The sequence below is a fragment of the Tachysurus vachellii genome, chromosome 1, assembly GCF_030014155.1.
Source record: "Tachysurus vachellii isolate PV-2020 chromosome 1, HZAU_Pvac_v1, whole genome shotgun sequence".
Classification (NCBI taxonomy): Eukaryota; Metazoa; Chordata; class Actinopteri; order Siluriformes; family Bagridae; genus Tachysurus; species Tachysurus vachellii.
In genome coordinates this window covers 11,055,713-11,078,291 of record NC_083460.1, presented here as the reverse complement: position 1 = coordinate 11,078,291, position 22,579 = coordinate 11,055,713, and the positions used below count along the sequence as shown (strand labels likewise).

General features: G+C 38.1%; 1 protein-coding gene across 1 annotated transcript in view; it reads left to right on the top strand.

The window, feature by feature from the left end:
- The window catches only part of atp1a2a (ATPase Na+/K+ transporting subunit alpha 2a), a 33,213-nt gene extending 24,502 nt beyond the window's left edge, over positions 1–8,711 (top strand). The window contains exons 20-24 of the mRNA XM_060872056.1: positions 1,429–1,574; positions 3,709–3,839; positions 4,132–4,233; positions 4,622–4,713; positions 7,724–8,711. Coding sequence (XP_060728039.1) covers positions 1,429–1,574; positions 3,709–3,839; positions 4,132–4,233; positions 4,622–4,713; positions 7,724–7,752 — 500 coding nt within the window. The 3' untranslated portion in view covers positions 7,753–8,711. The remainder of the gene's footprint in view (positions 1–1,428; positions 1,575–3,708; positions 3,840–4,131; positions 4,234–4,621; positions 4,714–7,723) is intronic.
- The last annotated feature ends 13,868 nt before the right edge of the window (positions 8,712–22,579 follow it).

Below are 22,579 nucleotides of genomic sequence, written 5' to 3'. Positions count from 1 at the left end.
ATATAGATATTTTAGAAATCTATATGTGTGGATATTGTATGCATTAATTCCTGTTGTGACTGCAATGTTAGAAGCCTAGTAATAAACAAAAACATATTCATAAATAGGCTAGGTGGTAAGCGATTGCATTTCTCTACATATGAATTTAACTAAATTGTAATTTCTGTCAAATTTATGTTTTTGTGTCACTAGGTACAGTATTACATTGTGTTACATTACATTACATTGATTCTAAAGTGGTATTTTTACTCAGAGTTTTAGTTTGTGTGAATTGTTGACAACATTGTAGTTTTCAGAGCAGCAACATACATTGTCTTTAATTTTAATGCCAAAATCAGTGTTGAAGTACATTACCCATCAGCCCCAGCATGTCCCACATTAACATGTCCCATGTCACTCATCACTTAAACCTGTTTCATGTTACTCCCCTTCAACACTTCTATTTAATTTCTAGTTTGTATGTGTTTCGCTGACAAGCTTTTGTTGCAAAAAAAGCCACAAACTCTTGTATTCTGGATGTTTTTGCCTTGTTTCCACTATTCAAGTTTTCTTTTCACGTGGTCACGTTCTTGGCGGGTTTGTTTTGTACTTTTCACAATAAATAATATGCACTTGCATCCACATCCACCTGTGATCCGTATTTTACTATCCAGAAATGGGCATCACTCCATCTCCCTGCTCTGCTTCAGATATCACTATGCCAACTCACTCCATTTGCTTTGCTAAGCTGAGGATGTCGATCTGCTTCCTTGCTCCAATGAAGGCAACATTCTACCTCTCTAGTCCATTGATGAAGGCACTCCTTCCCCTTGCTTTATGAAGTATGTTGTTCCTTCTTGCTACCCAGAGGACAATATTTGAACATCATTCTTCATGGAGAATGTTGCTCTCCCCTTTGGCCTCAGGAAGGATATCACTCCCTTCTTGGGGTCCATGGCTTCATGGAGAATGTCACTCCACTCTCTGGCTCCACATTTGAACTTTAATATTTTTGCTAGTTTTGCAATGACTGTAAGTCTGTGCATGTTTCCACCTTCAGCACCCCTCAGTCATGCAGAAGAGATTGTTCTGCCTCGTTGCCAGGTGAAGGGCATTCAGCATCTTCTGCTGTATATGAAAATGGGTGCCACTTCTATTAATCTTAATCAGGTTAGGGACATCTCATCTGGCTGTCCAGGATTCCCTTTGGAGCTTGTTTTTGTGTGTTTCATTGTCAAGTCTTTATTGTGTTTTGTGTTTTGTTCTGTTGCCACACCTAGGTTTTGATCTTGTTTTGGTTTCTGGTTCTCTGTGTGTACCCTTTCCCTCTAAGTGAAAAAGTCAATAAAACCATGACAGCAAAATGCTCCTCTTACCATAATAGAACAAACGTTTTTCTGTAAACTATAATTTCTCACCTTTTTGTCACTAATTTGTCTTTATGTGTAGGTATGATCCAGGCTCTGGCTGGGTTCTTTACCTACTTTGTGATATTGGCAGAGAACGGATTTCTGCCTTATAGACTTCTGGGAATACGACTTGACTGGGATGACCGAAATGTCCATGATCTTGAAGACAGCTATGGACAACAATGGGTACACACAAATACAAATTCCAGTAATACAGTCCTAAAGACACAGTCTCTCACAGACATAAAATTACTGCTTGAGGCATGCAAAATGTAACCCAGTCTCAAAAAACATTACAAAGCCATGAAAGACAACAATGCCTGCTTGGGAAAAAAACAGCATATTGCCCACCCATACACCCCACACACTGAGACAAGCTATTATTTAAACCAATCACACGCTGTATTATCCAACCATGTTTTTTGACAAGGGAAATATCCAAGTAAATCATTAAGAGTTATTGTAAACTTAGAGGAGCCCAGAGTCTGAGTGTTGTTTTTATTTAGACAGTCAAGGTCTAAAGATAGAAATGGACAATAACCTAAAAATGTCCAAAGCTGCAATGTACCAATGAGAAAAACATATATTCCAATAGCATAAGTAGTGTAACGAATTTTTTTTAAAATAACAAAATAAATGTCCGTAAGTGAGTGTGTCTCCCTAGCAACCAAAAAGCTACAACCTTTCACCCAACTGGAATTATAATGAAACCTCTCAGAAAGACCATAGCAACCAATTGGGTTTCCAATGCAGCCACATAGCAAACACTCTAACAACAACCACCCTAACAACCAAATCGTATATGTTTTTGTAACACTTTAACACAGAATTTAGCACTTCAACCTTTACACACTTAACTGTTCATGACAAAAATATAGCAACACCCTAGCAGGTTATCTAGGTTAGCACACCAACCACTTTGAAACACTTTATTAACCACATGTAATATCATAGAAGTATTTTAGCATTTCTAACTTTTAAACATGTTTTATTTTAGCATGCTGATAATTTTAGCATAATTAATGATCCCATTTCAAAGTGTGTGCACAAACTTTAGCTGTGTAGTTCTTTAATGCTACAAAACAGGGCTAAAAATTATTCTATGAATAAACTGTACTAACATTAGAATACTATTTCTTACTATAATTTTATCATTTACTTTTATATTAAATGTTCATGTACATACAATAATATTTTTTGCCCAGTTATCTCCACAAAATTTCAGATGACCTCATTTTCACTAGCACTTCTCACTTCATAGGGTATGATCTATAAAATGCAATTTGAGATTCAACCACAGAAAAAGATCAACCCTACTGATCAAAATCTACAATGATTTATAAATAATAGCAATTTTGGATGTGTAGGTATTAATATACCAAATATATAAGCAAATATAAAATGCTAACAACTTGTATTTTTTCATATGGACATTTCAGAGACATTGTTAAGAATTTTCACCAGTTGCTTAGTTTAGTCTATTACTTTTCTCTGGTTGAACCTTTAATGACAATCTAGTGGCCACATGGTCTAGTCCAATTTGTTTACAGTGAGCAAGTTGGTGAGCAAGAGTCTCTACCAGTAAACAGATCAAAGTCAGTAAACAAGCCCCTTTTGACTCTAGCGGGGCCAGGAGGCAGCGATGCCAGGTAGAGTTGTTGGCTTCAGTGTCCTCTGGCTGTTGTGAAAATGGAAGGGGAAAAGAAAAAAGCATGTTGGTTCCTTTGCTGCACAACAGCTTTAGTGCTGTAGAATCACTTTACCCCATGCCACTCTCTCCTCTCCTCAGCAAGGTTAGATGGTTTCCAGCGCACTGGGATTGGATGCCGGGGTTTTCAACACACCTTCAGTTAGATGGGCTTATCATTTAATGATATATTCCATCCAACTTACACCATGCCAAGACAATCAGTATTGAAATGGGTATGGGTGGATAATTTCCCAAGTAGACATGCAGGAACTTTGAGTAGCTAAATATCTAGTGAGAGAAATTATTCCAAAATGGAAGGAAACAGAAGGAAACTGTCTAAAGACAGAAATAATGATAGAAAGTCTCAGAAATGGAACACAAAGATTACCTCATTATGATCATTATGTTTAAAAGCAGGTTAAATTATTTACTTCATATAAAATACTTAGTTACTAATTAACTTTTAATTCAATTACTCATTATTTCCTACTTAGTCCCTGCATAGTTACTCATGGGTCCTTGAACAGTGTTGTAAAGTGTTACAGGCATTTATTTATAGGAATAAACATGAAATTGAAAACCAGGTGCAAAGCTTTCATTTCTCTCTTTTATGTTTCTTATTTTATTTAGACCTATGAGCAGCGCAAGATTGTGGAGTTCACGTGTCACACGTCCTTTTTCGTGAGCATTGTGGTGGTGCAGTGGGCTGACCTCATTATCTGCAAAACACGCAGAAATTCCCTTTTTCAGCAGGGCATGAAGTATGTGGTGGGAGAATGCATGAATGAAAGAGATGTGCATGTGTTGGATAAACAACAAATGATCTATTTACAAATAATAATAATAATAATAATAATAATAATAATAATAATAATAATAATAATAATAATAATAATAATAATAATAACAGCAAACTACTAATAAATAATGTGAAAAGATTAGATTAATACTTTTTCTGAGAATATTTATGTGCTTGCTTCAAGACTGTTAACCACATGAAAAGAATGTTAATGTTAAACCAGATAGAATCTCATTTACTCTCTTGTCCTGTAGAAATAAGATCCTGATATTTGGCCTGTTTGCTGAAACAGCCCTTGCTGCCTTCCTCTCCTACTGCCCTGGAATGGATGTAGCTTTGCGCATGTACCCACTCAAGTAAGACAGACAGACAGACAGACAGACTCTCTCTCTCTCTCTGTCACATGGACATTACTACCTTTGATTTATGTATTTCAGTAGGTTAATTAGTACTAAAGTAATTATCTTAACTAGCTTCTAGACTAGTCACAAACACTTGCCATGCATATACTAACCAGAGTTTAGCTCCCTATATAAACAATCACAACACAAAACAAAATCTTCATTGAACAATGATGAACAAATTCTATACTATTTTATGAATTTTGCTTAGTTACAATGACTCAGAAATAGAACTTCTCATGACAATTCATCCAGTCAAATCACCCTCTTATTTACTCCCCCACTCACCCTCTTTACTCCGTATCTCTCTGCTGTCTCTTCCTTCTTCTGTCTCTCTTTTTAGGGTGTACTGGTGGTTCTGTGCTCTTCCTTACAGCCTGCTTATCTTTATCTATGATGAAATCCGCAAATTAATTCTGAGACGGAGGCCAGGAGGTGAGTGCATCAAATATGACTTCTACTAACTTTCTTTTCAGACATCCAATGTGCTTGCCTTCAGAACTACTGGAGAATTTCCATTTGCTCATTTCCATAACTGAGTGTAAATAGTTAAATTGTCACTTTGTTAATGTGACCTTACATATCTCTCCACTATGTTATGCTTGTCCCTTTTCCCTTTCTCACCTAATCAAAGAATTAAGGAACTATAACACTCTGTCCTATATTTGGCATTGTCATTGTTTATGTCATCATTTGTACTGGGATGGATAGTTAGAGAAATTACCGAACCTCTTGTATTTCTGGGTAGATGTCAAGCTGTTTCTTCTGCCAGGCCTTGATAGATTGGAAGATTGACAATGGAAAACAATTGGCCAAATCTTTTGAAACCGGGGGATATCTTTGACAAATACTTTGACAAAAGAGACTTGCATTGCATCATAATACCACTAGAGATACATAAATCTTGTAAGCAGCAGGAAGTGACAGCAAGGCAAATGTGTCTGCAGACCTCAATGGACAAAATGGGTAGCTATCCTTTGCCGTATTGGTGTTACAGTTAGAGAAAATGGCAGAGTGTGGGTGTTCACAGCATTTTAAATAACTTTTATTCCAAATGTTGAACAATATCAGAACTTTGATTTTTCCCTCAGTTAAGTACAATGTCACATCTGTGAGTGATTCTCAGAACAGTATCAGTAACACTTTAGTGATTCTAATTCTTAACCTTAATCTAGTAGTAGTCAGTGAATACTATTTATTGGTGCTGCTTGTTGTTTTAAATCCTAACAATGACCTGCTGTAATTATAATGGAACCTTCATTGTTAGTCTAAAACAAAAGGAAGTAAAATGAAATGCTACCTGCGCCGCTTCTGTTGACAAGAATAAGGAGAGGACAGTGTGTAGTAAGAAAGTCCTTTTATAAGACACACACACATATATACATACAGCTGTGCTCAAATGATTGCAGACTTGCAAGATGCAATTTGCAAGATGTGTACAGAGTAAGAAGGCAAAACAGATTTTTTTTTATTTCTTATAGGACTCAAGTTACTATGTAAGGCATAAAAGAATGGCAAAATCATCAAACAAAACATAACAAAAAAGAAAATAAAGAAATAATCCCTGTTCAAAAGTTTGCGTACCATTTTGGGGTGATTTAGGTGAGCTTGGATTTTTTTGTGAGAAAGTGATTCTGGCTAGCCTCACTACCCCATAGCCCAGACATAGGAAGAATAAGAAAGATTGTTGTCACATGCATAGAGTAATCAGTAATTGTGAGATATTCTTGCATTTTCTTTAATGTTGCCATAGGTATCCTGGTAGCCTTCCTAGTAAGTTTTTCTCTTTCCCTTTTATAAAGCTTGGAGGGACATCATGTACATGGTGATGTCAATGCGATTCTCCATTTTCTCTATTTGTTGACGATCGTTCAAGAAGGAAAGACGGGAGGAAGAGGTGAATATTGTAGAGCAGGAAATAGCAAAGATTAGAAAGGATGAGGTGAGGAAGGCTCTGAGGTGAATCGAGAGTGGAAATGCTGTTGTTCCATTTGACATACCTGTTGAGGTGTGGAAATTTCTAGAAGAGACAGCAGTGGAGTTTTTATCTAGATTCTTCAACAGGATTTAAGTGAGTGAGAAGATGACAGGAATAGAGAAGTGTTCTAGTGCCGATCTGCAAGAGAAGGAGCTGCTCTGCGTCTTTGTGGATTTAGAGAAAGGGTATGACAGGGTATGCTGAGAGGAGGAGCTATGGTACTGTATGAGGATGTCAGCAGAGGCAGAGAAGTACATCAGAAGTTCAGGACATGTATGAGAGGAGTATGACAGCAGTGAGATGTGCTGTAGGCCAGACATAAGAGTTCAAGGTGAAGGTGGGGCTACATCAAAAATCGGCTTTGAGTCCCTTCTTGTTTGCTATGGTAATGGACAGGCTGACAGGTGAAATCAGACAGGAATCTGGGTTAACAGGATTGTGGAAAAAAGGTAAATAGGCAAGTGAAGGTGGGTTGGAGTGGGTGGAGAAGAGTGTCAGAAAGAATCAAAACTAAGGTGAACAAGACAGTAGAGAGAGAAGCTATGCTGTATGGGTTAGAGACTATAGCAGTGAGGAAAATACATGAGGCAGAGATGGAGGTAGCAGTGATGAGGATGTTGAGGTTCTCTTTAGGAGTGACGAGGATGGACAGAATTGAATCTGAATTTCTGATCGATTTCCACTTTTTTATTTTTATCTATATATATATATATATATATACATAAACATGAGCATAAACAGAATTTTAAAATATTTTAAAAGAAAACCAAATGAATATCTTGTAAATATATTTCACACACACACACACACACACACACACACACACACACACACACACACACACACACACACACATATTTCGTCGCTGTCGGGCGGAAACCTCGTATGTCCAAATTTGGTCAATTTCATATTTTTTCACATATCGATGCTATTGGTCAGTCCCCACGTGGGTCTGTTAATTTTACAAGTTATTAACCAATCTAAAGTCTTGAAAATAGCTTGAGGGCAAATCTCATAACTCCATTGGACACTTCATCTGTCCACCTCGTCCTCACTCTGCGGGAGAGCTTTGCAGCATATTTCTCCTCAAGAAGAGTCGCAATGAATCAACACGTCTTCTGAGGTAAATGTCTTCAAAACACTGGGCTCAAAGAAAAAAAAATCTTAACCCCCGCTAGTTCTGGTGCTCGTCTGAGGACTGGAATTTAGCGCAAGACAATCCACTGCAACGCGGACTAAACCCTGTGTATTGCAGATAAGGTACGGCGTTTTTTTAATTTCCTGAAAAATAACGGTTTTGGAGATACGAGGATTCCGCCTGACAGTGACGATATGTATGTTAAGGGTCATCTTGTAGAGCCTTAACCACTTTTAAAAAAGAACCACTATAAAAGTTTTTTTTTTTTGCTTTAAATAACCATGAACTAAGTTAATTAGTAATTTTGTTTATCTCTCTTCTCTTCACAGGTTGGGTGGAAAAAGAGACCTACTATTAATGACTATAAAGTGTCTATCAAGATTATTATCCAAATTTGTTGTTATGGTGTGAAAAGTATTTTTGTTTTTGAAAAATTTGTTTTCCAGTAGGAAAGATGTCCTACTCATATGTCGTAAGGGTTTAACTCTTTCCCTGCCTTTAACATACCCATTTTATTTTAGTAGTGAATTATCAGGGTTGCGTTAATTAATCTGTGCTATTGATGGGAAAATTTCTCCATGTAAATTTTCATATTTCACATGATGTTTCTAAATTGCTCAGATGAGATGCCTGCAAAACCTAAAGTTTGAATTTGTATTATTATGAATAGGCTACCTCTTTGACTTCCTGTCTAAAACTAATTTTTCATACGTGATGATCAAATACTTTGTAAAGAGTGATTTAAGACAGAAAGTCTGTCACAAAGTATGTGTTGAAAAGCTGTTTAAAGGGTTAACACGGTATGTGGTGCTACGTCAGTGACATTTTAATTCTCAGTAAATAGATTAATGACATTCAACAATCTATAAATATATCAATAAAAATGTATAAAACAATCTTAATTGTTGTCAGATAAACGTAAGTCCATGAATGTAGGTCTGAAGAGAACATTATTTTATTCATTTTGGTTTAAGAGTGAATGCTAATACAACACTGCATAATTAATGGCATAGTGAATTCCCTTCTGATAGTGCATATGCAAGCTGGCAGGCAACAATTTCACAAGTTGCTATTGACTTTGAGAATATTTTTAATGTACCATCAGTCCACCTAATACTGTACCTTAAATGAGGGAAATCATGCTACTGTTCACTATAGGACAAGACTTGAAAATCCCTGCTATTTTGGGACTGGGTGAATGGGGATAGGTTTAGCCATTTAGTGTTTTCATAGGTTTTTCTGCTTTTGCATGCTATTTCAGTATAATTAAGTTTATAGCAGGTAAATGTTAGTCAGTGTCGAGCATAATGTTCTGTACACAGAGATCCAGCAATTAAAAAGTACTGCAAATTTCAATAAACACAGTAGAAAGTACAGATTCTGAGTGTTTGATTAAGTGTGTCCCTGTCGGTTTATTGCGCCCACCTTCAAAATACTACTCAACCAACCAAGGACATTCCATTGAAGCCAGTGGACCTGGCACCACTCCGGATAATCCTCCTGATTTACTCTAGAAAAGGTTCCTGCTAACAAATCTCTTGTATATACCTTATAAATTGAATAGTTTTTCTTTTTTTTAATCAATATTTGCAACCTGCTACTAAAGCTCAACAAAAATTTGGTCATGAGTGATGCATCTCTTTATATTCCATGTCAAATATAATCAATTGCCAAAATCTATTTTATAAATATTATAATATATAAACATTAATATGTTGTATATCTGCGATCACCATAAAAAAACAATGTTATTTAAGACAAGATATCAACAAGATATGTGCAATTTCATAAGGAATATATTACAAATTAACTCAACACCTGAGATCTTGCATGTGGTTATCACATTTTTTGTGATTAAAATATATTATCTGATTAGTTAGCACAATCACAATGCAATGCTTCATCTAATCAAACAGCATCACCAAGAAAGCCTCTATAATTAGTGTTTTACCTAGTTAGGTTAACATTTTGGCATTTGAAAGTTTCATTTTGTGTTAGTAGAATATATTCAAAGTGGATATTTTTTGAAAATTGAGCAGGAATCCAATTCCTAATGATGCCTCATTATAAAATTTCATTACCTCCTCTCTCCCTAATCATTAAGGATGGCAAACTTCTTCAGCTTGTCCAGTGTGTGAGCTGCAGGATGTTTAGTAATTCTTCCTCCGTCAATATTGTTAATTTTACTTGTGATAAATGTATGCGAGTTAGCTCTCTGATGGAGAAGATCTCAGCTTCAGATCTCAGATCCAGACACCAGAGAGAGTTAGCGATAGCAGTAGAGTTTCTGTAGGGGAAAATCTGGATGCCTTAGGTGAAGTAACCCTCCAACTTCAGCATTAGAGCCCTCACGGTGGGGTGAATGGGTAACAACTCTGCAGCATAGTCGCAAAGCCAAAGCTCACTCTAAGGCTTGCCCATGGGAGCACCACTCCTCTCCGCTTCACATGTCTAACAGGTTTGCTCTCCTCAGTAAAGCACCCTCTGAGAAACCTGAAAGAGCTCTGGTCATAGGAAAATCTTAAGGCATATGAAATTAGCTAGGCCTTTATGTACTCCAGCAGCACTGGTTAGGAGTAGGTGACGGACATAGCAGGTATACTTAGGGTCTTAGGCAAGCATAGGTATTCAAAGGTAGTTTTTCACGTAAGAACTAACGATACAGGCCTTCATCAATCAGAGATTACTAAGAGTAATATTGTAGAGGTGTGAAAATTAGCAAAGGTGATGACCGATGCTGTAGAATGCTTTGTGGTGTGGCGATGTAGCTTACAGAAGATGGTGCTCCGAAAACAATGTAGGCACATACAGTAAATCATTGGAGCTCTTTTGAGGGCAGGGCTGGCCTATTAGGACGGGATGGTGTCCATCCCACTCTCATTTCTTGCAGCATAACACATAGTTTAAGAACAGGCCTAGTTAATCAGTGACAATCGAGAGACAGGAAGAGCCAGGGAGCAGACAAACAGGCTAATCTGACTGACTTATTGCAATGAGTCCTCACCCAGGGTTCACAATATAAAGACTGTGTCTGTTTCCAGAGCTAAACAAAAAAATATAAACGCTCAGAATATTTGTTTTAGTAACCTTATTAGCATAAAATTACCTCATAGTTGAATGCACAGCCAGCACATTGGACTTGAAGCCAGGAGTGTTAAATATAAGATCTCTTGCATCTAAAGCTCTTATTGCTAATGAAATGATTATTGCTCAGAAGTTTAGTGTTCTGTGTTTAACAGACTCATGGGTCAAACCAAACAAGTATGTTGCATTAAACAAAGCTTGTCTGCGGTTATAGTTATATACACCAGCCACGCCGGGGAGCAGGCAGGGGAGGAGGTGTCGCAGTTATTCATAATGATAAGCTAGGTGTCAAGCAAGAATCTAGACATATGTTAAACTCATTGAAAGTTCTTCATACAAACATAACATATGTGGCCACAAAAAATAAGTCTGCTGAGTCAGTTCCTCTAATTAATAGTGCTTGCAAAGCAACATTCTTGTTATCTTGCACACTTATTATTATTCTTCCGGAGAAAGATCCGGCATGTAACTTGTCCCGCAGCTTTTGTCCTAGACCCGTGAATGAGGTGTCAAATCGACCGGCTCATTGAGGAGAGGTGTGCTATGACTTTTATAAGCGATCCAACCAACGATGTTCGCACAGCGGACGAAAAAGTGGCCAAAAAAGTCCCGTTGACTTGAATGGGAAATTCCTGAAATTCCTTTAAGCTCTCACACACGCAGCGTGCGCAGAGCTCAGGCACCGCTTCTCTCCTGTGTTCTCCTAGTGACTGTAGATGTAAAGGAGACTCTCAATACATGTAACTATCAACTCCACACTATCAATCCAATGATTCCAAAAGTATTGGCCCCCAGTCAATACATTTACCACACCTCTATCTATCTATCTATCTATCTATCTATCTATCTATCTATCTATCTATCTATCTATCTATCTATCTATCTATCTATCTATCGTTAACATTAAGAATTGCATGTACTGTTCTATGCAGTATAATAATAAGTAGAATCCCATAATGACTGCAGTATTTACATGAAATGTTCAAACCCTCAGTAGCCACTTTTGTCCAAAAGTATTGGCATCCCCACCGGGTATTCTGGTGACGGCACTCGACACCACGTGACGTCACGTGTAGCCCTGCCCCCAACATAAGCGAAATCAAAAACAGCACAACATGGTCATGTGATATATCAAAACACTCAGCCTGATGAGGGGAACTGCCTCACGTGTATTCTGGTCACGTCATGTGACGTCACATGAGTGTCATGTGAAAATCAAAAAATTGCACAATGTGGAAATGTGACATATCAAAACATTTAGCACAATGAGGGGAACTGCCTCACGTGTATTCTGGTCATGTCACGTGACGTCACATGATGTCACGTGAAAATCATAAATTTGCACATGGACATGTGGCATATCAAAACACTCAGCCCAATGAGGGGAACTTCCTCAAGAGTATTCAGATGACGTCACATGCTTGTCTCCACTAGCCTCCAAATGTTTTGGCACCCTAGCTTTCTGTCCACTTGCCTCCAAAAGTAACACCCAAAACACCCTAGCAACTTTGCCTCGTGCAAGCACCATTCCACGTGCAAGCACCATTGCCACGTGCAAGCACCATTCACATTTTCTTCAGGAAATCTACATTCTACTTGTTATTTACTGACCTCCTGGACCATATTTTGAATTCCTCTGTGTATTTGCAGATTTTATTTCAAACCTAGTTTCTTTATAGAAAGCAGTAATTGTTGGAGACTTTAATATTCATTTTGATAAGTTAGAAGATCCTCAGAGAACAGCAGATGTTTCCATATTAGATCCCATAGGGGTTAACCAGAATGTAATAGGACCCACTCATAATGGAGGTCACACTCTTGATCTCGTTCTAACCCTCGGATTAAATATAGAAAATATACTCAGACCATTATTTCATTTTGTTTAAAATGAGCTTCGGACATTCCTCCGGGTACTCCGGTTTCCTCCCCCGGTCCAAAGATATGCATGGTAGGTTGATTGGCATCTCTGGAAAAAATTGTCCGTAGTGTGTGATTGCGTGAGTGAATGAGAGTGTGTGTGCCCTGAGATGGGTTGGCACTCCGTCCAGGGTGTATCCTGCCTTGATGCCCGATGACGCCTGAGATAGGCACAGGCTCCCCGTGACCCGAGGTAGTTCGGAATAGCGGTAGAAAATGAATGAATGAATGAATGAATGAATGAATGAATGAATGAATGAGCTTCGGACACGATATTTACAATTTGCTAAACATACATTTACCAATAGTCTCCAAGAATTATCATCCATGATTGTATCGCCATCTGACCCCACAGAATCTTTCTGACAATTTAGAGTCAGTATTTTTCTACACCTAGATATTGTAGCTTCACTTAAAAGGATTAAAGAGAAAAACTAGCACCCTGGTACAATGACAACACACAACACCTAATCAGCTAGGAAATTTGACCGTAAATGGCGTCAAACTAAGTTATCAATATTTGAATTAGCATGGAAGGAAAGCCTTCATAGCTAAAAAACATCTCCAGCCTAACTGAAGATAACAAAAATAATCCTAAATTTCTATTTAATACTGTAGCAAAATTAACTATGAATAAAAACACAGTAACGACTTCATGAATTATTTCAATGGGAAAATTGATACCATTTGACAGAAAATTCAGACCATTCATTTAATACCAAACAATTTGATAGATTCTGTTTTTGATCAGTACTTAGACTGTTTTACTTCCCTTCAAGAGACTGACTTAATTTCACAGATTTCTTCTTCAAAATAATCAACCTAGATCCATTACCCACATATTTCTTGAAACAGATATTACCAGTAGTTACCCAACCCATTTTAAAAATAATAAACTCTTCCCTTAGCAGTGGCTATGTGCCAAATTCATTTAAGCTAGTGGTTATCAAACCTTTGATTAAAAAAACCTGACCTCAACCCAAGTCAGCTGTCCAACTATAGGCCAATATGAAACCTCCCCTTTATCTCCAAGATCCTAGAAAAGGTTGTAGTACAGCAGTTATGCTCATACCTACATACATAAGAATAATATTCATGAAATGTATCAGTCAGGATTTAGGCCTCATCATAGCACAAAGACAGCACTGGTTAAAGTTGTAAATTACTTTTTACTAGCCTTTGATCAGGGTTGCATCTCTTTGCTGGTGTTGCTTGACCTTAATGCAGATTTTGATACCATTGACCATGCTATTTTACTTGAGAGGTTAGAACATGTTGTCAGTGTTAAAGGGACAGCCCTCTCCTGAGCTCAGGTCTTATTTGACTACGCTACCTGTTCATAGATCTAAATAGTGACTACTCTAAAAAAACTAAGTTAATGTTCTGTGATCTGCAAGGTTCTGTTTTAGGCCCATTGCTTTTCTCCATATATATGCTAGCCCTTGGTGCAATTATTCGTAAACAGGATATTAGCTTAATTCTGAGGACACGCAGATATATGTTTTAAATGGTTTTTATGTCAGATGTGTTTACAGTTTTTCTCAGTCGCTTTGGAACATTTCTCAGATCAGAAATGAAATTCTCAAAACTACTTGTTCAACCTCCACTTCATTTTGTCATTTGTGCTCATCATAATGCTTTGGTACATCATTTAATGGATTGTGTACAAGTGTCTGCTGTTTCCTACATTATTTACATTTACATTTACAGCATTTGGCAGACGCCCTTATCCAGAGCGATGTACATAAGTGCTTAAATCTCTAGCATTGAATATATTAATGCTGGCTCACTAAGTTACATACTTAAGATACCATGAGTTTAAAACATTTGTTCAAAGTTACAATGGAAAAGTGTCAAATGTTTTTTTTTGCAAAAAAAAAAAGATATGCAAAAGATAAGGAAAGAAGTGCTAGTTGAAGTGTTTCCTGAATAAGTAGGTCTTCAACCGCCGCTTGAAAATAGCCAGTGACTCAGCTGTCCGGACCTCTAGGGGAAGTTCATTCCACCACCTTGGTGCCAGTACAAACATTATCAGTTTTTTATGTCATGTTGATCAAAATGTATTATACTGGTTTCACCTAAATGGTCTGAACCCAGAAACATTTAGGCATCAGTTCATTGCACAAGTCATTGAGTGCAAAATGGTTAAACCAGTTGTCAAAATTTGTCAAGCTCTTCTTCTTCACAGTTCTATTAAACTTTTCTTGTAAATGTGTCTTGAATCGATGAATTGTGAAGATGAACCTTGAATGTCACCAATGAAGGGGCATGTACACCTTCAGATCTACCAATAATCAACTAGTTCTCTTAAACAGGTCAAGACTGAATCTCGTGAACCTTTAAATTGGCAAGTGTATGTAATAAGCAATTATATTTACAATAATTATTAATAAGATTTACAATTGTTGAAAATGGATGAATAACTAGGAAATGAACATGATCGAGAGCCAAGAATAAGGATGCATGCTGGAAGGGTAAGGAGGCAAAATAGAGGAAGAGGAGGAAGAGGCCAGAGACATTTCAGATGAAATTAGAGCCACTATTTTGGACCACGTTGTCAATCATGGCCTCACAATGGCTGAGGCAGGTCGGAGGGTACAGCCAAATATTGGGAGATCAACTGTGTCTTCAATAATTCAAACATTTCGTAGAGAGAACAGGTATGTAATCCACCAGTGTGGACTATGCTGTTATAGTGTGTGTATACATTCTCTAACACATCTAAGCATAAATGTATTGCATTAGTGCATTTTTCCCACACAGGACTGCAGGATTACCTCACAGGGGTGGCAGAGGACCCCTTTTCACACCCCAACAAGAGGAGGCTATTTGCACCATGGTCCGAGCAAACAATGCCATTAGGTTAAGGGAAATACAAAAGGCTGTTGTAGAAGATAATAATGGATTTGAAAACATCCAGTCTGTTAGCATCTCAACTATCGATAGGGTGTTGAAGAGACACCACATGAGCATGAAAAAGCTGTACCGTGTACCATTTCAAAGGAATGGTGACAGACTGAAGGAGCAACGGTACAAGTATGTACAGGTAAAACATCTATGGGCATACTTTATCTAATTTACATAAACTTCTTATAGTGACTAATATATAATACAACATGTGTGACCTATGTACATTTGCTATATCTGTAGGAAAAAAAAACATGCAATATGTGTACATTTGATATAACTATCTTGTGAAATGAAATGAATGCGCATAACTAATTGGGTATCTTCTGGGTTGTAGCGTATAATGGAATTGGAGTCAAGTGAACCACCTTAGAACTTTATATATGTGTATGAGGCTGGCTTCAATCTGAGCAAAAGCAGAAGACGTGGTCGAAATGTCATCGGCCACAGAGCTACTGTTGATTTGCCAGGCCAGCGGGGAGGAAATATCACTATGTGTGCTGCTATGTCAGAGCAGGGTGTGCTATCTCATATTCCACTTCATAACATAACACACAGCATCTCCTCACCTTCTTACCCTCTATAGGGCTCTCATACCTAATGATGAGAACCGTCCATTTCGAGTTGATTTACCAAAGTATGTGATACTTTGGCATAATGTGAGTTTCCATCACTCAAACACCATCAGGCAATGGTTTCTGACCCATAACAGGATGCTGATGCAATTTTTCCCACCCTATTCCCCATTCCTCAATCCAATTGAGCATTCTTTTCAGCATGGAGGTGGAAGGTCTATGATTGCCATCCACTCAGATGACCCTGCTGGCTGCCATGGATGCAGCATGTGAGGACATCACAGCAGAAGCCTACAGAGGCTGGATAAGACATTCCAGAAGATTTTTTCCACGCTGTATTGCAAGGGATGATATCTGTTGTGATGTGGATGAAAATCTGTGGCCCGACAGACTGGGACGTCAGGGGGTAGAGACAGATTGCACTGTATAGTGTGGCATGCGCAGTTCTGCCTAAGAAGTGTTTCCTATGTTTAACTTTTGGAATATTAATTTGAGTCTTTTTATTTTCTATCACAATGACATTGATATTGTAATATTTTTGTCAGTCCACTAGTAAAGAAAAAATAAATTCATAGTTGAAATTCATAGTTACTTAGAAGAAATTCAGCCTTGTGCATTTTCCATACTTGTAATCCAAAACATAGTTTACATCAGGAAATACTAAAATAAAGCACTGTCATATTGAAAAAATGACTAAACATTTTGACTATATTGTTCGTAAACAATGATAAAAGGACTTGTTATTTTGATTGCAATGATATGTTCATTGAAACAAATACTTACTTTTGAGAGAAGTACTAAGGATTTTGAGCAGGCTTTTGCAAAAAATCCAATGTATTGTGCTGTTCATACACATTGTTTTGAGAATGCACTTACTGATTTGCAAATCTTAAGGATGATTTGAGAAATGCTCCAAAGCAACTGAGAAAAACTGTAATAAGATTGAAGATTGTGTGAAGGACATCAGACAGTGGATGCTTACTAACTTCCTTCTGCTTAACTCTGACAAGACAAAAGTGCTTTGACTATGACCACAGGCTTTCTGATTATAGAGTAACTCTGGATGATCTTTCTATTATATCATGTGCAGCAGTAAAAGACCTTGGTGTGATTATTAATACCGGTCTCTCATTACATACATAAATAATATCACAAGCGTAGCCTTCTTTCATCTCAGAAATATCATTAAGATAAGAAATATAATGTCATTATATGATGCAGAAACACTAGTGCATGCATTCGTAACCTCTAGGTTGGATTATTGTAATGCTTCACTGCCTGGAAGTATCAGCAGGAGCATAAACAAGCTCCAGTTAGCCCAGAATGCGGCAGCTAGAGTCCTAACCGGAAGATATGAACACTCACTCACTCATTTTCTACCGCTTATCCGAACTACCTTGGGTCACGGGGAGCCTGTGCCTATCTCAGGCGTCATCGGGCATCAAGGCAGGATACACCCTGGACGGAGTGCCAACCCATCACAGGGCAAACACACTCTCATTCACTCACGCAATCACACACTACAGACAGTTTTCCAGAGATGCCAATCAACCTACCATGCATGTCTTTGGACCGGGGGAGGAAACCGGAGTACCCGGAGGAAACCCCCGAGGCACGTTGAGAACATGCAAACTCCACACACACAAGGCGGAGGCAGGAATCGAACCCCCAACCCTGGAGGTGTGAGGCGAACGTGCTAACCACTAAGCCACCGTGCCCCCAGATATGAACACATCACCCTGAATTATCTACATTTCATTGGCTCACAGTCAAATTTTGCAATGAATATAAAATACTATTACTAACCTATAAAGCACTTATTGGTCATGCGCCACAGTACCTGAGTGATTTTTTGTTTTTTTATGATCTCTAACATATGATCCCTAACTACCAGACACAGGAACAGTTTCCCCAGGCAATCACCCTGATCAACAACTAACCAAGTCTGCCGGGCTTTCAGCTCTTTAGAGCGGACCGCGACGCGGAATCAACGGGGAAATTGTGGTCATGAAATCATTTGAAAGACTGGTTTTGGCTTATCTGTAGGACATCACTGGACCCTTACTGGACCCTCTGCAGTTTGCCAGCAGAGCAAACAGGTCTGTGAATGATGCAGTCAATATGGGACTGCATTATGTTCTGCAGCATCTGGACAGACCAGGGACTTATGTGAGGATCCTGTTTGTGGACTTCAGCTCTGCCTTTAACACCATCATCCCATCACTCCTCCAGCCCAAATTAACCCAGCTCTCTGTGCCCTCCTCTGTCTGTCAGTGGATCACCAGCTTTCTGACAGACAGGCAGCAGCTAGTGTGACTGGGAAAACTCAAATCCAGCACCCGCACCATCAGCACTGGCGCGCCTCAGGGTTGTGTCCTCTCCCCACTGCTCTTCTCTCTGTACACCAGTGACTGCACCTCTAATGACCCATCTGTCAAGCTCCTGAAGTTTGCAGACGACACCACACTGATCGGCCTCATCCAGGACGGTGACGAGTCTGCTTACAGACTGGAGGTTGAACAGCTGGCCGTCTGGTGCAGTCTTAACAACCTGGAGCTGAACACGCTCAAGATATTGCCACAACTCTCCCCACTCTCCAAGATCTGTACTTCTCCAGAGTGAGCAAAAGGGCAAAGAAAATCACTCAGGACCCCTCACATCCAGCACACTCTTCGAACTGTTGCCATCTGGTCGATGCTACAAAGCCCTGAGCACCAGAACGACCAGACATAGGAACAGTTTCTTCCCTCAGGCAATCCATCTGATGAACACTTGATATACACAGAACAAACTCTATTCTTACATTCAATTCACTCTACACATACATTCAATTTGCACATTTATACTGTACATACAACTGTCTTTATTATATATGTGTTCATGTCTTATCAATGCCATTCTGTTTACACTGTGGAGCTCCTGTACTAGAACAAATTCCTCGTATGTGAAAACATACTTGGCAATAAAGATGTTTCTGATTCTGATACTTCAAGCAAAGGGTGCAGGCTATTTGGTAGTACCTGAAGTACAAAAGGCTACTGACATACTGACATAATCCACTGTACCACTGTAGTGAGGGTGCATGTGACTACACAGAGTCAACTAATTTGAAGTTTAAATTTTCTTTTAAAAATTTGGCATCATTATACAGTTGTGATTCATTAGATTTTTATTATTTTTAATCAATTATTAACAGAAACACGATTCATGATTCAAAACTATGTTTAAAGATCGATGCATTTGCATCGCCAGGATTAGTAATTGATGCATCCAGAAAATGAATGAATCATTACACCACTACAATATAACATTTAGAAACCAACTATTAACTGACCTTTCTAAATTTTGGTGTTGGACCGACATGTACCAAGCTTACTGCAATGGTTCTGTCAGCTATGAAGCTGACAAAACAATAATTTTAGAAAACAAGCCATTACCAGTACTAAAAAGAGCCAAGTTCTTGTGGTTTGCTTTCCCCTCAAATATGGGTGACCTGTTAATTGTCTCCATCAGAAATCTCAAAAATTCCCTCCTCTGCCCCATAAATCAACCCTTTTCTCATTTCTCCTGATGTCATCTAAGAATTTTACACAGATCATCGAGTGGAGGTCATAGGTTACCCTTCAGAAGCTCCATACCAGACTGCAAGATCTTTTATGCACTATAAAGACATAAATGGTTGATCCGACATATGGTGCTGGGACATAATATATAATAACCCCTAATTTGTACAATTGTTGGTTGTAAGTAACTTGTTAATCCAAAATTTGTATGCCATTATAATCCAAAGATCAAAGATTGTTATCCTTAATAGTTATTCTCATTTCTCAAGCTTATATTCTGTGTGTGCTACTCACACTAAACTCTTCATACTGGCAATTATAGCCAGGTTTAGAGCCTCATCATCTGAAGAGTAAGCAGGAAGCGTAACCAAGAGTGTTAAATATAAATATGAAATATGAATGCTATTGCTAGGGTTGCCATAACTTGTTGCAAGGCTGCCTCAATCATGATCACTATTATTATTAGTGTGAGTACAAAGGTTGCCATCTCCATTGAGACTGCTAAAGCCCTTATAACAGCCCTTCTGGTGACATGGCTGCTCTTGCCTGTGTCCATGTATGGACAATCAACTTCAACACAATCATCATTGCTATCCTTAGCAGTTATACACATGCTAGATGTTGATCCAGGAAAGATATGGTAAAGTTTATTTTCTTCTTCTGAGTTGCCCGCAATTACCCTTTCATATTTTTACGAGTAATGAGAGGAAATATATAACCACAAGTAGCCAGAGAGGTCAGTTCATAGTTCATGTCAGGAGGGGGTCGATAATGGAAAACAGTCTGGAAATATATAAGATTTTAAAATATTGCCATTCTATACATACATGAAGCTAAACTATATAAAAAAAATTGATTATTTATAATGACCTTTTTGTCCTGGTGCCTGATGTCCATATACTGAAGCACTGCTTTTCTTTATAACATGGTGCACATTCTCTCCATACTGGAGCTGCAGAAGCGTTTCCTCTCACTGCAAAAAATAAATTCTGAACAAAGAGGATTAGATGAACATATACTCTGGCTGAAACACTTGCACTATACGATCTTCTCCTCTTCCTGCAGCTGCAGAAACTGGTAGCCAGGGCATGATCCAAACACAAGATAAAAGGTCAACCTACCAGGAAGTATCAGAAGGTAAGGACTGCCAAATTGATGGCCAAACACTTCTTCTCAATCATGCTATACCTCACAAAGAGCTTCTGGCTGATGTACAGAATGGGTCCACCCTCTCCATCAACTCAGACAAAACAGCCCCCAGCCCTCTGACCAACAAGTCTGCATCTGCAGAAAAAAGAAAGAGAAAAGTCAGTTTAATGCACTAGCAGCCCCCCACAAACCCTCAATTAACTTGCTGCATGCCAGCTCAGATCCCGTATTTTCAGATCAGTTATCACCTGCCCAATTGCACACCTCTGTGGGTTTGCTGTGGTTTCAACCGGGGCCCCAAACAGCTTAAAAGGAAGTGTAACAAATTAGTATAACCCAAATGAAATGAAAGTATTAGAGACAAATTCCAATACACTTTGGTTAAGTATAGACTCTAATTTTTTTTAGACATCACCAACCTGCTCACTGACCTCAGTAAAAAGTGGATGCCAGCTCCTATTTAACTAATGGACCTGTGCAAACTGGATTTCTATAAGAGCTTTTGTATGCAAGCATGCTGTTGCATTTCCCTTTTTTCTCCCTACTGTTTTGCAGACGGACACATCAGACAGAGGGCCGGGGCCATTTTTTTCTAGGTGGTGAAGGGGCTTTACACCAAGTACAACCTGATCAAAAAAGAGTTTGTGTCCATAAAGTTCCCTTTTCATTTGTTCTAATCTGGAATAATCCTTTCCCTTTCTCAGAGGCTCTTTTGTGTACATTTACGGTTTTATGCTGTGTACACTGTAGCCCATTCTGTGTTGTTTCCATGTGTGGCCCTTATTCCTTTATAACAGTTTTCTTGTTATATGATCATTTGCTACACCATTACATTTTGGCTCTCCATTTTTATTTAGTTGCATTTTATTTCTGACATTGAAGAGATGATTTTTTTGTTGTCGTTGCTTCCATTAAGCTGTTTCCATAGAGATGGCACTGCTGTGCTTGGTCTTTTTCTGTCAACAGTTTCTTTAGAGGACTCATATGACTCTTTCCCTCAATATTTCTCAGCCTCTCAACAAAATGATTTATGCTCTGATTTCTGATTTATTTGCATGATTATGCGTTCACTTTTTTGACTAGTTCTGCTTTTGGAATCTGTATCTTTCAGCTATTGCTTTAAATATTTAGTCGCAGAATGTCAGTGGTTAAACTGTGTGGTTATCTTTGTGGTTCTCAGTTATTAAACTGTGTGGTTGTCTTTTTTTTTTTTTTTAGGGCAAACTGGCAGTGTATGTTTCAACCTTTAATCTAAGCGATGTGTCAACCTTTCTATTTTCAGAATCAGAATCAGAAAGATCTTTATTGCCAGGTATGTTTTCACATACGAGGACATACAGTGTAACAGAATGACATTGACAAGACACGAACACATATATAATATAGACAGTTGTATTATATATGTGTTCGTGTCTTGTCAATGTCATTCTGTTACACTGTGGAGCTTCTGTACTAAAACAAATTCCTCGTATGTGGAAACATACCTGGCAATAAAGATCTTTCTGATTCTGATTCTGAAAATAGAAAGGTTGACACATTATTATATAAGTGTCACGTGTTCCACATGTCCAAAGTCAGTTTTATTCCATAACTTTTATTCCATAACTATTTTATTCCATAACTGTTTTTCCCAAAATTATTTAAAAAAAAAAACAAACAAACTGTTGTGCCCAGTAGCAGACAAAACAATGCATGAAAGGCAGTTTAGATAAGGAGCACTCTGCATTTCTATATCCAGATTTGGAAAAGTATTGGATTTCCCGGAATAATAATAATAATAATAATAATAATAATAATAATAATAATAATAATAATAAATAAATAAATAAATAAATAATTCTGGCAACGTAGGTACAGCCAGATCCACGCCAGTATGTATACACCACGTGGTTCTTTGTATTCCTGATTTCTCACACTATAATTATTATACATCCTTGTCAATCATGTCTGAGCCTTCTGAGTTTCAGCCCTACTTTAAATCACAAAGCAG